At 38.4% G+C, this 14,996-nt stretch overlaps 8 protein-coding genes across 8 annotated transcripts; 4 read left to right on the top strand and 4 right to left on the bottom strand.

The window, feature by feature from the left end:
- Positions 1–7: 7 nt before the first annotated feature.
- Positions 8–2,592, bottom strand: BMR1_01G01070 (minichromosome maintenance protein 7 (cell division control protein); the record flags this gene model as incomplete). The annotated part of the gene is given in 16 exon segments (XM_021482037.1): positions 8–194; positions 218–700; positions 720–818; positions 839–885; positions 922–954; positions 975–1,105; positions 1,127–1,202; positions 1,223–1,291; positions 1,312–1,380; positions 1,402–1,747; positions 1,770–1,858; positions 1,881–1,970; positions 1,991–2,132; positions 2,154–2,335; positions 2,357–2,416; positions 2,437–2,592. The coding sequence occupies 16 exon segments, from the start codon at positions 2,590–2,592 to the stop codon at positions 8–10; spliced, it is 2,259 nt and encodes a 752-aa protein (XP_021337353.1).
- A 478-nt stretch (positions 2,593–3,070) lies between these two features.
- On the top strand, positions 3,071–4,584 carry BMR1_01G01065 (conserved Plasmodium protein, unknown function; the record flags this gene model as incomplete). Its single annotated transcript, XM_021482032.1, has 9 exons — positions 3,071–3,119; positions 3,140–3,187; positions 3,208–3,266; positions 3,289–3,496; positions 3,517–3,595; positions 3,616–3,944; positions 3,965–4,035; positions 4,058–4,231; positions 4,255–4,584. The coding sequence occupies 9 exons, from the start codon at positions 3,071–3,073 to the stop codon at positions 4,582–4,584; spliced, it is 1,347 nt and encodes a 448-aa protein (XP_021337352.1).
- A 107-nt stretch (positions 4,585–4,691) lies between these two features.
- On the top strand, positions 4,692–6,842 carry BMR1_01G01060 (conserved Plasmodium protein, unknown function; the record flags this gene model as incomplete). Its single annotated transcript, XM_012791833.1, has 1 exon — positions 4,692–6,842. The coding sequence occupies one exon, from the start codon at positions 4,692–4,694 to the stop codon at positions 6,840–6,842; it is 2,151 nt and encodes a 716-aa protein (XP_012647287.1).
- Positions 6,843–6,945: 103 nt separating this feature from the next.
- BMR1_01G01055 (GTPase Obg) lies at positions 6,946–8,141 on the bottom strand (the record flags this gene model as incomplete). Its single annotated transcript, XM_021482021.1, has 6 exons — positions 6,946–7,128; positions 7,164–7,560; positions 7,583–7,675; positions 7,697–7,854; positions 7,876–7,975; positions 7,996–8,141. 6 exons carry the CDS (start codon positions 8,139–8,141, stop codon positions 6,946–6,948), a joined length of 1,077 nt encoding a protein of 358 aa, XP_021337351.1.
- A 727-nt stretch (positions 8,142–8,868) lies between these two features.
- On the top strand, positions 8,869–9,810 carry BMR1_01G01050 (Kanadaptin; the record flags this gene model as incomplete). Its single annotated transcript, XM_021482014.1, has 2 exons — positions 8,869–9,151; positions 9,173–9,810. The coding sequence occupies 2 exons, from the start codon at positions 8,869–8,871 to the stop codon at positions 9,808–9,810; spliced, it is 921 nt and encodes a 306-aa protein (XP_021337350.1).
- On the top strand, positions 10,091–11,449 carry BMR1_01G01045 (tubulin beta; the record flags this gene model as incomplete). Its single annotated transcript, XM_012791830.1, has 3 exons — positions 10,091–10,186; positions 10,207–10,512; positions 10,535–11,449. The coding sequence occupies 3 exons, from the start codon at positions 10,091–10,093 to the stop codon at positions 11,447–11,449; spliced, it is 1,317 nt and encodes a 438-aa protein (XP_012647284.1).
- Positions 11,753–13,023, bottom strand: BMR1_01G01040 (CCR4-NOT transcription complex subunit 9; the record flags this gene model as incomplete). The annotated part of the gene is made up of 6 exons (XM_012791829.1): positions 11,753–12,089; positions 12,110–12,348; positions 12,371–12,466; positions 12,487–12,593; positions 12,614–12,729; positions 12,752–13,023. 6 exons carry the CDS (start codon positions 13,021–13,023, stop codon positions 11,753–11,755), a joined length of 1,167 nt encoding a protein of 388 aa, XP_012647283.1.
- A 33-nt stretch (positions 13,024–13,056) lies between these two features.
- BMR1_01G01035 (hypothetical protein) lies at positions 13,057–14,973 on the bottom strand (the record flags this gene model as incomplete). Its single annotated transcript, XM_012791828.1, has 1 exon — positions 13,057–14,973. The coding sequence occupies one exon, from the start codon at positions 14,971–14,973 to the stop codon at positions 13,057–13,059; it is 1,917 nt and encodes a 638-aa protein (XP_012647282.1).
- Between the last annotated feature and the right edge of the window lie 23 nt (positions 14,974–14,996).

Raw genomic sequence — 14,996 nt, 5'->3', positions numbered from 1 at the left:
ACGATGATTACTCCTTAATGTCCTGTATAAATGCTACCTTTTCATCGCTACTTTTAACTAGTACAGCCAATTCTATGTATTTTTGGATAGCCGATGAAACTTGCGATTTCTTAATCCCATAAACCAAAGTTTGTTGATTCAAATCTGCCATTGGCAGCCATCCATCCCATAAAATGCGTTTCATCATAGATTCCCTCATGCGTCTAAATAATATAACGAATCATGCCTCAAAATGTTCATAACCTGAGTTGTGTAATCGACATTTCTGGCTTTCCTATGATCCAAAATTGCCTCTGTCACACTAGCCTTCGATTGTTCAGTCAATCTGATGGCTTCATGAAAGTCTTCCAGTGCTACTTCCTCTGAATGTCTCAACCTAGCTAGTGCTTGTGAAAGTCTTATAACGGCCAATAAAGCACGAGGAGTTGTGTAGCTAATCCTTTTATCGTTGTAGAAATCCTGCTTCTCCTCCACCTCCCTCATGGAAACATACCAGTCACAGATTAAATCGGAAACACTTTGAGGTATTTTGGGATTTATCCGTTTAGCCCTTGCTATAAATTCCATAAAAACTTCTTTCGGGAGCAACATTTGATTATTATTATGCGGTTCTCCCCTCATAACACCAATCACATGTTGAGCTAACATTACATCGTTTGATCTGTTTGCTCTGTCTAATAGTAAAAATTGTAGGTCAAACCTATGTGATTGCTAGCTACCTTGTTAGAAGAGCTGCTGGTAGGTTTATATTCTGAAATACGCTCTTTTTAATGTCGTACTTTCCTGAAATCGGATTTGCTGCTGCCAATACAGCACATCTAGTTCATACATTACAAACCTTGCAGGCATTCCCGTTACATGGCCAGCTTTTGCTATTGAAACAGTCTACATAATCAAAAATCATCCCTGCTGCTCCATAACCTCATATATGGCACTCCTATCATATACATCCATCTAAATATTCACTTGGTTACCTTGTCAAATTCGTCTATACAGCATATCCCAGTATCTGCTAATACTAGAGCCCCGCCTTCTAAAGTGGTTTCTCCAGTCCTGGGATCTTTGACAATGGCTGCAGTTAAACCGGCACTGCTAGATCCCTTGCCTTAGTGAAAATTTGAGTAACCTGTTGTGTAAACAGCCCTATTTGATAGGGAACATATTTTTTTCAAAAGTTGACTCTTTGCAACACCAGGATCGCCCTAAATGTAAACAATCCAACCATCAATAAAATGTGTATATCGCCTCTAATATGGCCTCCATCCACTTTTTTGGTGCTGCATCCTCCAATCTAAATGGGACTAAACATACCAATTGTAACAAGAGTGCCTTCTTAACATCGTCATGGCCATATATCTCCGGGGCAATATTGAATGATAACTGAATTATGATTAGTGATACCCGATCATATAAATCACTTGAATTTAACAACTTGTCCACGTGCGCTTCCAATTGAGGCCCTGAAATTGTTTTGGCGAATATATGGTTTGAATTTTTAATACTTTCCAAATGTAATACTTGAAACATATTGTCTGCTAAAAATGTTGGGTTTGATGCAAAGTAGCCGAATTTGGCGATTGGTGTTAAAATTCCAGTTATTTTAACGCTGGTTCCAGGTGTTAAATTTTCAGAAAAAGTAAAATCTCCCGCGATATAACAGTTTAACATGACTGGCAAATTGCCTTCTAAAAGCTGGCTCAGCGGTTCTTGAACTTTAAATTCCTGGTACTTAACAAATTTACTTAATCTAAATTCGAAATTTAAATTACTTTGGGTGGAACTTGAGCGTAGCCCTAGTATTTTTAGCAGAACTACATTTCGCACAATCTATTAGTGGCATAAAGTGAAATCCTTCAACCTGAATTGTGAACTTGAATTACCGCTTTAAATGTGTGGTTGTGACACATATCGCATTCATATGTTCCAACTTGTAATTTGGGTTTGATAGCGCCAACTCTGGTAACTTCCGCCTTGATTACTTGTAAATTACCTCAATAGTTGTTAGGCATCCAACGGAGTCGGCATTTAGTGCTTTCATTCGAATATTTGGGCTTCCAATACCAGGAATAAAGCTTATATTGAAGGAACATCTTAAGTGAGGAGGAACATTGCATTGTTTCATCCGATTCCGTCTGAATTAACTACTAAAATACCTCTGCTCATCCGCCGAATCTACCAATAAAGACTTATCCATGATTTCAAGATTCGATAAATCCATAGGGAGGAGTTCATTCAGAATAGACTCTGCGGCGGAGTAAATTATTTCAATATATCTCAACGAATTAGTCATTAGTCCTTGATACACAAGACTAAGTTCCTCGGAAGTACACATATACTAAAATTGGTGAAATTCTACCTGACGAAAATCATCCAATTTAATCGGAAGTAGGTTTGATCTTCCATCTTTAATACGTTGCTAGATTTAGGTAGGCTTACTATGTGTGCTTTGTAGACCTTTGGGTCCCATTGTGTAGCGTACGCTATTGACACACATGAACTATCTTCAAACGTGTCCAAAAACTCTCGAATTATCCGCAAGTGACTAGAATATGCCGCAACCTTTGATTGAATAACATCCACTTGATCACCCATACCCGTTAATGTAACATCAACTATTACGCCTAACCTATCGTATAATAATCATTTTAACAATAACGAAACAATGTAGTTAGACAACGTAAATTGTTCACAATCCAACTATTTTTAACAACTCCTAATTATATATAGCGGATTTGGAAAGCTAAATCTAATTTTCATGATGATTTCTTTATTTGAAAAAATTATATGATATTAGTTATATGTGATAATTGATCATATATAATTCTATATACTTCATATACAAATAGTTACCAGATTTATGCGTTTTTATAGCTATTTAAAAATTATAGTGTCTGACTACAAGCAATGTATCTAATTATCAAATAATAATGGGATAATTGCAGGAAAAGAATTGCTTTTATCGTATTATAAAGTTATTTAGCACAAATAACTTTTAAATGTAGAGTGATTTTTGTGGCTATGGTCATGTGACATTAATCTAGTAAATAGTTAATGTGGTGTGCCACCTGGTATGGAGCACGCGACACGGCTGCGGCAAATTGGATTACATGTAGCCAACGGTATTTTTTTGATAATTTAGTATTGGGTGAAGTTGGAAATCAAATAAAGGAACATGCTAAGAAAGCTAGTATGTGCACATCAATCTAGGTGTCGATTTAGGCAATTTGAGTGAATCCGCAGGTTTTATTTGTGGCAAATGCTCAACTGTGTGAATATAGACTAATTTAGGCAGTACAAGAAGGAAGTTGCACACTGTTCGTTAATAAAAATGACGAATTTGTGTATGGAAATTACTCCGATAATACTGCAGCGGTGCTAGCCAAAAATGATAGTCCAATTTTTTCTAGATCTAAATCTACAAATGAACTTGTTTTAAACGTTGAGAATGGAGGGGCGGCGATTTTAGCGTCAACAAATAAAGGTCCGATATCAGATGGTACGTCGTTTATGAAATAGCTTTCAATTTAATTTCTATGGAATGGTATCGTAAATTCTCTGCTAAAGAACCTGCTCTGGTTATAGGCGCAGTATCGGAGTATGTAATTGTTTATTTAGACGTTACATTTTATCCGCAGATGATGTTGGAGCGATTATAATAGCTGAAGCATGTGTTGATTTAAACAATAAGCCTACTATTTTAAAGGGCGAAATGGGCCCTTTCGACATTGATGTAATTACTAAGAAGAAAATTGAAAATTCTTTAATCACTGGAGCTGCTCAATTCCATGTGGAAGCGGATGACAGTTTTTATGTCAATAAAAAATCCGATTTCCACTCACATGGTATTTCCAACATTGCTCCTACATTCCAATCGTATAGGGAGGCTAAAATCATTTTGAGGGTCACTACAGATTCCATTTCATCCGAAAATCTACATACTAAAGGTAAGATTCGTGTAACCTAGACATTTGGACTGTGAATTATGAAAGTACATATCCACTTATATCCTTGGATATTGTTTCGCCTAAATTTGAGGTATCAAAGTTAGTTCAACTAGATATGTTTTGATAAGAATAGGAAAATCACTTTTATTGCCATGAATAAACATGCTAGAGATGTTATTGTTTTGACAATTAGAGCTTTTCACGGAAAAAAGTTGATGATCAATTCTCTGAATTCAAATTTGACCGAAGAAATTAGTGCTCAAGTCGTGCTTGGCAAGTTGAACACGGTGAGTAATTTGATTAATTTTAGGATTTGTGCAAAGCAATTCAGGCTTCGGAGCAAGCTAAATTAGATTTAGAGGCGATTAAAAGGGAAAAAATTGCGCTGGAAACAGAGATGAAGGAAACAATTACGAGTTTTCAGGAGATGCAGATGCATGAGAGATTGAATAAAGATGGAGATTCCTATAAGAAAGATGATGGTAGTGATAACGAAAAGCTTAAAAATATGCTTGCAGATGCGTTAGCTGAAAATAATCGCCTAGATAAACTGGCTCAGTCTCAAAAAATGGATTTGGAAAAGGCAATTAAAGAAATTTGGAATCTCCAATCAAAACTCGCAAAACTAGCAAGCTTGTAAATTAATTTTTAACATAACTTGTATATTAAAAGCAATACATGTAGTTATTATGGTGTGTAGATATGATTGATATGTGTGAGTTATAGTGATCACACCACACACATGTTATGGATGATATTTTCCAAAATGTACATTTCGAATCAATAAATGTGGTGATTGGTAACGATTTACCTGATTATAGTCCATTGATTTTGGATCTTTCTGGTCGCTGCCACAATTTTGTTACGCCATATACAGAATCCAAGGAATCGGTTTTTTGGGCAAATTTAAAGTGTGAAAAGGACGTACGTGTTGATCGTGGAATTAGTCGAGACTCAAGCATTCATGTTCCATCTTGTGCCACCTTGCATATTGGAGATTATTCAATTGATGGAGAGAGGAGTGATTTTGATGGATATTCTATCGCATTTCTAAGAAGATGTTATGGTAACGATAATTCTAAACTGCAATTAATTGGAATTGCAAATTCATGTCTAAAGTTTGCTGGAAGGCCACTATTTGGAGATGTGAGCAACATTGAAGATGGGACGGTATTCAAGCTTTATTCATCCAGCGATCTATTATCAACAAATTTACCCTGGTGTTGTTTGCATTTGGAAAAGAAATTGATTCCATTTTTTAAACAAGCCATTAGGGACAATACGCTCACCATTAGACAGCAAATCCAAATCAGTTCGAATAGTAAATTTAGAAATGCAATGATTATGATTTGTGGAGATGAGACATTTTTTGTTTATCGATCAGCACTAAATGGAACATTTATGTTGATAGGTTATCAGGAGCATGAAACTGTGATACCAATATATGCAGTTTGTAGGTCAATTTTACATATCAATAAGGCCACGGTAAATTTGCAATTTCTAAACAACCTTGTCGTCTCTAGGGCACTATCACTCGAACTATTTCTATCATCATGCCTAGCTTCAAAAGCTCAGGTGATGTCTCACATCTCAAACTCATTTACTCCACTTGAAATGATATGGAATGATGAATGTAATGTCATTTTAGTGGACCCCGATAATAGTTGTGGGCTACAATTGGCTCTTGTGGCTACTAGGAAGATTGGTCCAATGTTCACAATTGATTCTCTTAAGAAATTCGGAATTGTTTCCAATAAATATGATTTTCACTATTCAATATTGGCTTTAAAAAGGCTTGCAAAATTGACAATTATCGAAGGTGGCACTTGTAATCCAATTAACGATGCTAAAATTTTGCACAAATTGTCACAAAATGGATATAAAAACGTTCATGTTGAAATAGATTTGTACCTTCTACACTTAAATTTGTGCAAATGGTTATTGTCGCATGACACAATTACCTATTCGAACCTCTCCAGGGCCGTGGATTTGATCCTTTTTCAATCAATTAGTGGCAAGAATTTACAAACTATGATTGATTGTATTCTCAGAGATAATAATCGCTGTTGTGAAGATCTACACTACCGTTTGAAATGTGAAAGATGTTTGTATATTTGTTTGCTTGAATATTATTACGGAGGTGGCTTGACTGTTGGCAGTTTTGCCGCCAAAATGTCTGCAAAAAGGGTGACTAACCTGGTAACCACTTCAATGAGTGAGATACTCGAGAAGCTTAAAACATTGGAAATTGATAGTGTGAGATCTGCGATTTTCAGACAAGTAAAATGTTTTAATTACCTTGCGTACCAATACCACACCAGAGGATTTCCGGAGATTAGACTTTCAGTATACCAGGGGCAAGAAGACATTAGCTTTAATCAGCTCATATCACAATTGTACTCTCCCATGTCATGCCATGTATCCTTTTTGGCCGATACTGTGGACTATGGGAGCTATGGGGGAGAAATTTCCTTCAAAATCATTCCTTGGCAAATGCAATTTTGGATCTTACGAGATTGTCTATCATACCTATTCGAACTCAAGCGCGATTGGTTGTTGGAAAGGATGCAACGAGTGTTATATATGTTTTTCAATGTGCAGTGGGAATGTAGGGGTGGCTGTGACATAGAGAGATTGAAGGGTGTCAATTGGAAGACGTTAGGATTGGACATTTTAACCGGGCCGCCAACGGGGCACACAAGAGCGACACTCAAAATGTTTACCAGCAGTTCAAATTATGCAACAGGCGAACAAGATCTATTGAGTTCTGCGCGGGATTTGGATAATTTCATTGACTTGGTGGATAATTCAGGTAACAGAACAGTTTGCCCGTTTGCGACAGAGTGGGAATATCTCATCACCAACGCAAACGTACCCATAGGTGCTATTAAATACTAATTTGTCACTTGATAAATTTTATCAGTACCTTGTTGGAACATCAGCAAACGGTGTGTGATCTATTGTGGAATATTTTAATTTCGTATATTGCGCAATGGTTAGATTATGAATACAATACGATGTTGGAGGAGTTGTGGAGTGAGTTTCGTATCGCATCCACAGCTTCGTTCAATCCGAGGCCAAATGAGGCGCTGGTGGGTACAATTTGAATTTGTGGAAATTTGGATTTAATTTTGTAAAATATAGTATCTAAGTTGTAAAGCGAATCCCTATGAAGCATATCGCACTTTGTAACTATTATCTAACTCAGCTATAGCCTACTATTTCCGCCTTATGCATATGTGGTGTGTGCGTTTCGGTATTTAGTGAATTGCGCAATTTTTCAAAATCATTGTCAAATGGCTTTGAAGCGTCTAGTACATATGCTATGGCCTTCGAGCGATAGATATGCCGGTTTATAAGCTTGAATTGATCATCATTATCACAAGGATCTAGTGGTGGCAAATCTAGTAGCCTAATTTCAACTCCGTCTTTAAATTTTAGCACTGATACATGTGGTCTCGTTGTAGAACCTCTTTCAGGTCCAATTCTCGTTTGGTACCCAGTTATAGCACTAATAATAGAAGTTTTGCCAGTACTTGCATCCCCAATAAATGCGACGTCGTTTAACAAGCGCAACTCCAATTCCAAATAACATTTTTCTCCTAGCTCAGGCAATCTGGCTTAAAAGTATATTTTACTTGTTATCATGTTTTTTAAAGGTGGAAGGTCCTAATCCGCCTCTTCCTCCCCTAGCAACGATTAATGATTCATCATCCTTCAAGAATTGTTTCCTACGTAACCAATTATGATACCAAAAAACAGAAACCTTGAGCCTTCTCCCCTCCTGGTCCCTTTCCCCTGTGTCCAACCTTTTTCTTACAATTAGTCCAAGAGGTACTTTAATAATTTTATTCTTTGCGTGTAAGCCCCTACTGGTGCCAGCTCCGGCGCCTCCATTGTTGGCGCAAATCTATATAAACAACGCGTATACCTCATGTTGTAACCTTAGTAGATCGGGGACGAGGTGTGAGGATGTAAATATTACATCACCGCCATGGCCTCCATAGCCGGGCCCCTTGAAATTACGACCTCTACATACGTGCATTTCTACCTATTTGCATTTTTCAGTGGCGGTCCTCCATTACCACCCTTTACTATAACTCTCAAATAGTCTAAAAAGGGCTTTTGGTAGCTTGCCGGTGTCTCCGACCTACTCTCCGTTACCAATCTTATAATGCCCCGGTAGCTACTAAGCATACTAAGAAAATTGGGCGCAGAGGCACCAACACAAATAAGACTGTGGGCAACAATATACTAAAAACCCAGGGAAAGCCCGTACAACTAGCCGCGAAACAATTTTGAAAGGCCACGAAGGCCGCTAAAACATTGAAGAGTAACCAATAGTTGCCCGTTGGGGCGACGGGGGCACCGCTCATCCCGGAAGTGCAAGGGGAGGCAACGCGCGAGAAAACTCCAGGGCAAGCCCGAAGGAGAGATCTCCCCTGCGAAAAATTGTCGTGATAAGATAGGGCCCAATAGGACCCGTATCAGCTATCACGCTGATAAGAACAGGTACTACAAATTGATCTTAGCCAAGAGGCCGAGAAGGTATGGTCGTGCCACGCCTATGCCTTACCTGGCTTACTCATCCACGACAAACTGACCCGACACAATAAATGTATGTATTTTTGTTTCTTTAATATAATTAAAAGTTTGTTTGAATTACATAATTTTCAGGATTTTTTAAACATCATAAATGATATGTTTTTAATGTTAATCTGTGATTACGAAAGATGGCGAGATATGAAAACTATTTCCCTCATATAAAATTTAAGAAAAAATAAAATTTGTGGCCCCTAATTATTAATTACAACTAATACTGATTGCATTTTGTGCAATATTTGGAACTTGTCTGTAATACATTGTTATAATCGCAATGAATTGAACTAAGACGTTTGCTACCCAATACAAAGTATAGTGACTAATGCGGCAAAATGGAGATGATGATGATGATTGGACTAAGCTTAGCTACAGTATTCCAGTGAATTGGATAGTGAAGGATGGTGGCTCGAGGAAACATTTGGTTTACAACCCGCCTAAATGGGCCAGCTCTAATAAAGTGAACTACGGGTTGAGTTTGGACGTGATAATGAATGGTCAACTTCTCAGCAATATTTCGCTAGACAACAAATCTTATTACATAATTGGATCATTGCAAAACTCCGATGTGTATTATCCTAGTGCACAGGTATCACGGAGCCATGTTGGTAAGGATATTATTGAACCAGTTTTGCAGTATCACAGGGATAAACGCCTGTTAGTTATGGACTTGGACTCGAAATATGGCACAATTTTGAACGGCAAAAAACTCGAAACACTATCCTATTATCCGTATAATGTGGGAGATCAGCTAATTTTGGGGACTCCAGATATTAATCGTCGTATTTTTGTACTCAATGGACCCTCGCAACTCATAATACCCCCAATTAAATTGCACAAGTTGGAGCAAAAAACGCAAAATAAAGGTGGGTTTAAAAGTGGAAATAAAAAAAGTAAGGAGAAGTTAGATGCGGAAGTTAATAGTGTGTGTGACGTGTGTTATGATATGTTTGACGAGGATGAAGAATTTTTCGATCGCACAAATACTAGTGGAAATATGAGCGATAAAAAGAGGAAGGTGAGGCATAGCGCTGAATCTTTAAAATACGATATTGCCAGGTTGGGAGAGCAAGAAATTAATGTGTTTAACCGATGGTACAAGTTACTGCGTACCCAGTACAACCCCAACGGGGGTGTTTGTGATGAAACTGCACTAGATTTTAAAATCGAGTTGGAGCAAGATAAAATTATGCTACAACAAGAATTAGATGCATATAGATTAGAAATGTCTAGATTTATTAAACTCTTAGAGATCGCAACTCTTTGAATTTTTAAATGTGTAGTACAGTTACGGGCAGATCTAAAAATTATTATGTAGATTCCAAGACACACTGGTGTTCAGGGATCCGACAATAACTTTTGTTTAACTTATTTAAGTTTCTAGATTTTAAATTTTATAGGAACTTTCCCGTAAAACGCTTAAATTATCAAAAATACTTAGGGACATTACTAAAGAAGATAATACAGGTTGAAATTTCTTTTTTATTTCTAACATTTTCCCCATAGAACTTTATATCGATATATTCTAACCATTTAAATTGTTTATAATGAGAGAAATTGTACACATTCAAGCGGGTCAATGTGGTAATCAAATTGGAGCCAAATTTTGGGAAGTCATCTCTGATGAACATGGTATAGATCCAGTAAGTAGTTAAACATTCAGACCGGAACGTATGTTGGCGATAGTCCCTTGCAACTAGAAAGAGCAAACGTTTTTTATAACCAGTCTAGTGGTGGTAGATACGTACCAAGGGCCATACTCATGGATTTGGAACCTGGCACCATGGATTCTGTTAGATCTGGCCCATACGGTGAATTGTTTCGCCCGGATAACTATGTTTTCGGTCAATCAGGTGCAGGAAATAATTGGGCTAAGGGTCATTATACTGAAGGAGCGGAGCTCATAGACTCAGTTTTGGATGTGGTTAGGAAAGAAGCTGAGGGGTGTGATTGTTTACAGGGTTTTCAGGTACTGTAGCATGTTTATGTAGATAACTCACTCTCTGGGCGGTGGTACTGGTTCTGGAATGGGAACTTTGCTGATCAGCAAGATTAGGGAAGAGTACCCAGATAGGATAATGGAAACATTTTCTGTGTTCCCCTCGCCGAAGGTATCAGACACCGTTGTAGAACCATATAATGCAACACTTTCCGTCCATCAATTGGTTGAGAATGCTGATGAAGTTCAGGTTATTGACAACGAAGCTTTGTACGACATTTGCTTTAGGACGCTCAAATTGAGCACTCCTACCTATGGCGATTTAAATCATTTGGTTAGCGCTGCGATGAGTGGAGTGACATGCTCGCTAAGATTTCCGGGTCAGCTCAACTCTGATTTGAGAAAACTAGCTGTGAATCTCATTCCCTTCCCGAGATTGCATTTCTTTATGATTGGATTTGCACCCTTAACTAGCCGTGGCTCACAACAATACAGGGCACTCACCGTACCTGAATTGACACAACAAATGTTCGACGCCAAGAATATGATGTGTGCTTCGGATCCCAGAAGGGGTAAATACTTGACCGCTTGCGCTATGTTCAGGGGGAAGATGAGCACCAAAGAGGTTGATGAGCAAATGCTTAATGTACAGAATAAGAACTCAAGTTTCTTTGTTGAATGGATTCCTCATAACACCAAGTCTAGTGTGTGTGATATCCCTCCCAAGGGCTTGAAAATGGCTGTCACTTTCGTTGGCAACTCCACTGCAATACAGGAAATGTTCAAACGTGTTTCAGAGCAATTCACTGCTATGTTCAGGAGAAAGGCATTTTTACATTGGTATACCGGGGAAGGCATGGATGAGATGGAATTCACTGAGGCTGAGAGTAATATGAACGATTTGGTTAGCGAGTACCAGCAGTATCAGGAGGCTACTGTTGAGGATGACGATTTTGACGATGAGTAACCTTCAGTCTTTGATTTGTCTTAATTTAGATCTATTCTTTAAAAACTCACATATTAACACAGTTGTTTTATTAACCTAGTTCCTGTACTGTTAATTTTTAGTTTCACTGCACACGACAAAACATATGTGTAACATGCGCGTCCGTAGACCATATTCACATATTTGCTAAACATTGATATATTAATTGTTTAAGTGAGTGCATAGAATATCTATTACAATATGGTATTGCTGATAATTAGGTGAGCGAATGAGTGAATATGTGATTAAACTGTGTTTAATCGCCATTTAAGCTAGTATTATCGGTTACTGTCGAGCATCTGACGCTGGAGTTTTTGCCAAAGCCCCGGGGGTGAAATTTGGCGAAACTTGGGTGAAATTTGGGGAGGCTCGGTGTTGCGATGGTGGAATTTGGTGTCCAATAACTTGAGTAGATGGGTTAAATTGTTGAATACCAGGCTGCATCTGAGCATGATTAGGCATTTGGAACTGATTCTTCAGTTGTTGCTTTGGGGCCTGAGAAATATTAGGCCGCAGATTTCCAATTCCCTGATTATTTGCCGGTTCGGTGTTACAAATTAACTGGAGCAGCCATTTTTTCAATGCCGGTTCCTCTTTGATACACGGATAAAACGCAGGGTCGCTGAGTGAGCTTTGAATTACATTTTGCGTAGTACCGGGGGTAAACATTTACTGAGCGCATCTTTAGCTCTCGGATTATCGGTTAACCTGAGATAACAGCGAGTTATATGTTTTAAAAGTCGCCTCGATGGGGCCTCAACTGACGCATTAACCATAGTAGATAATACGGAAGCAACGGTATAGAATCTATTTGCAGTTTCGCAGACATAATTCAATCCTCTATCATCTAAAAGGATCTTTTGGACAATAAAAATTGCAACCTGGATTAGTTAATAGTGGTACTGTTTTGGAAATATCCGACCCCGTTTCCATAATTCTCAAACACAATGGAATAATCTCTGTGTCAAGTAAAAACCCCATTGCCACGGGATCATCAGTCTAAATTATCACTATGAAACCTTAACCAGTGCTCCAATAACACCCAAACAAGTTAGGCGTAGATACTCCAATGGCCTACTTTTTGATGCTATGTTTAGAAAAGGATAGAGAAATAGTGGTATTTGGGCTAAATCAGTGTAGTTGTACCATTCAAAAATGGCCTTCTAGTCTGCGGGTGTGATGCCACGCATTGGAGTAGAGCTAGGGAATTGCAGACTTTGGTTGAGGCAATGGCTGTCAATGTTGGGGGGTGTAAGTATTGACTATATATGATGTCGAACTTACTAAACGGAAATTATTTCGTGCAGTAGCGTTGTCATAGTCCCGTAGCTATGCCATATAACAAGAGCTAGGTCGGAGTAGTTTTCCCTGTGACGAGATAGTTCAGCTAACGCTTGTTCGGATAATTCCGGTACGGATAGATCATGGACTAAGTGGAACATTCTCTCCTCATCTATGGGAGGTTGTTGTATATTAGTGGGTTGAACACCAGTGTTTTGTTGCTGAACGTCACCAACTGCTCCGGGCTTGGAGGAAACCTGCTGGTTGGCTGACATTGCTATTTGGGTCCCCACAAACTAATAACAAAATTACATTTTTCCCAGCAGAGAACGTAAGATCGTCGCTACTTCCGATACATTACGTCTATTCCTGGGATTAGGTTTGACTAGACTGTCAATAACTATGACCGCTGCTTTTGCACAAATTGGGAAACGGTGTTTATTCAAATCATGGGATAGTCCAATAGATTTTTTAACTAAATCAACCCATTTTCCTGGGCACATCGACCATGATTTTCTACACAATTCGTTGCACTCTTGCCCATCGTGGATAAATGTAGAAATTTCATCTTCTACCAGATACTGCATTGATGTGTCGCTGCTGCATGAATCATTAGGTGACGCCATATAATTACAAAGCATTCTGGCTGAATCATCAGATGGAGAGCATGGTATTGTTTTTGAAGTTGTGTCATTGTCACCGTCAAAATGGTCATTGGGAGGGCCTAAAAATTCCAATTGACCAGGTCCAGCAGGTGGTCTCATAACATCAACTGCTCTTCTGCCAGACAAAACTTCTGCAATTGATAAGCCCGCTCCCCAAGCATCTGACGATATATCTATATCTATATGTTGTCCACGTGTTGGTTCTTTCTTCTTCTTTGTATAATACTCTCTCATTTTCTGTTCTGGAGACTCATACCATGATGTACCCCCTGTGAAATCCTTGGCAAACGACATTGAAGCCGTTCCCAAATCTATAACTTTTACATCCGTACACTGTTCACCTTTGACATTTTCATAAATATCTAGTACTATGTTATCAGGTTTTATGTCGTTATGCCTTATTCCTACTTTTCCATATACTGCGATACGCTCCAAAGCTAATATGCACCACTCCAGTTTGTTTAACTGATATTGTGCATGCGTTTTCCACGCAGCATTACTTTCAGATTCCGCGCGTATCAAATCGAAAAAATCAGGGCCAGATAATTTTCTGGTTATCAAAATTGAAGCGCCTGGTATTTTCTTGTCTAAATAATATCCGAGCATTTCCGAACATGGCCAAGCATCTTGAATCATATGCGACGGCATAAAATGTTTTTGAACCCCAGCCAATTGGGACATCCGTTGGTATAAAAACAAATGACACTCAATTTCCCTTCTTATAGACCTGCCATCTCTTGGATTTGAATCTTCAACAAATTTCACAGCGGCTGGGACTACCGCTCCATTGCAAGATTTTGAAACCCAACATGCTTTATGTATCCTCCTCTTGCTGGAATTGACGCTAAGAACACGAGTGGATTCGTTTGGCCATGGGAATAGTTCGGCTCTAGTTGTTTTGATATGCCCATTGGGCGGGAAATCGAATTTGATTGGTCCGTCTGGGTCATATATTCTCCTATTGGAGATTAGGCTGAATAACTTTATTTGTCTTTCCCTCTCAAATTGTTCTTGAGTTTTATAAAAATTCCCATCGCCAAGTGACGACGAATAATCACTGTTGGAGGGGGCATCGGATCGGAATAATCTAATGGAATCGATTGAAGAGGATTCACAGTTTGTCAGGCATTGGAGTGGTTTAATTTTGCATTGAAGGTTTATATTTTTTTCATGTCCCTTCGAGTAATTATATTCCCTATGATAACCATAATTTTGGAGATATTGATTTCTGTAATTTACGTCACAATTGTAATCTTTAGTGATCATAGGTACGTTAAAATTGTCTAATTTTAGATGTCCCCCCTCACTTTCACTATTTTTGTCGCGGGTGCTTTCGTAATGTCCGCTACCTTTACTATTTTCCAAATTGTTTGATTTTAGGATGGTACGGGGGTCGGAGATTGGTATTACAGGATTTTTAGAAAATTTTTGTACTTTTTTGGTACCTGTAGATTGTAGCAGCTCTTTAGAGTGCAAATTTGTTTGTTTGTGGAGAGTTTCTTTCAGTCCTTGATTGACGTATGTGTTTGTAGGCGCCAACCTCGCTCCTTCCATTTTCATTTACTTTCTGCTCTCTGCAATGG

The sequence above is a fragment of the Babesia microti genome, chromosome I (genome assembly GCF_000691945.2).
Source record: "Babesia microti strain RI chromosome I, complete genome".
Classification (NCBI taxonomy): Eukaryota; Apicomplexa; class Aconoidasida; order Piroplasmida; family Babesiidae; genus Babesia; species Babesia microti.
Note: the sequence above shows the minus strand (reverse complement) of the source record. Positions and strands in the feature narration are given on the sequence as shown.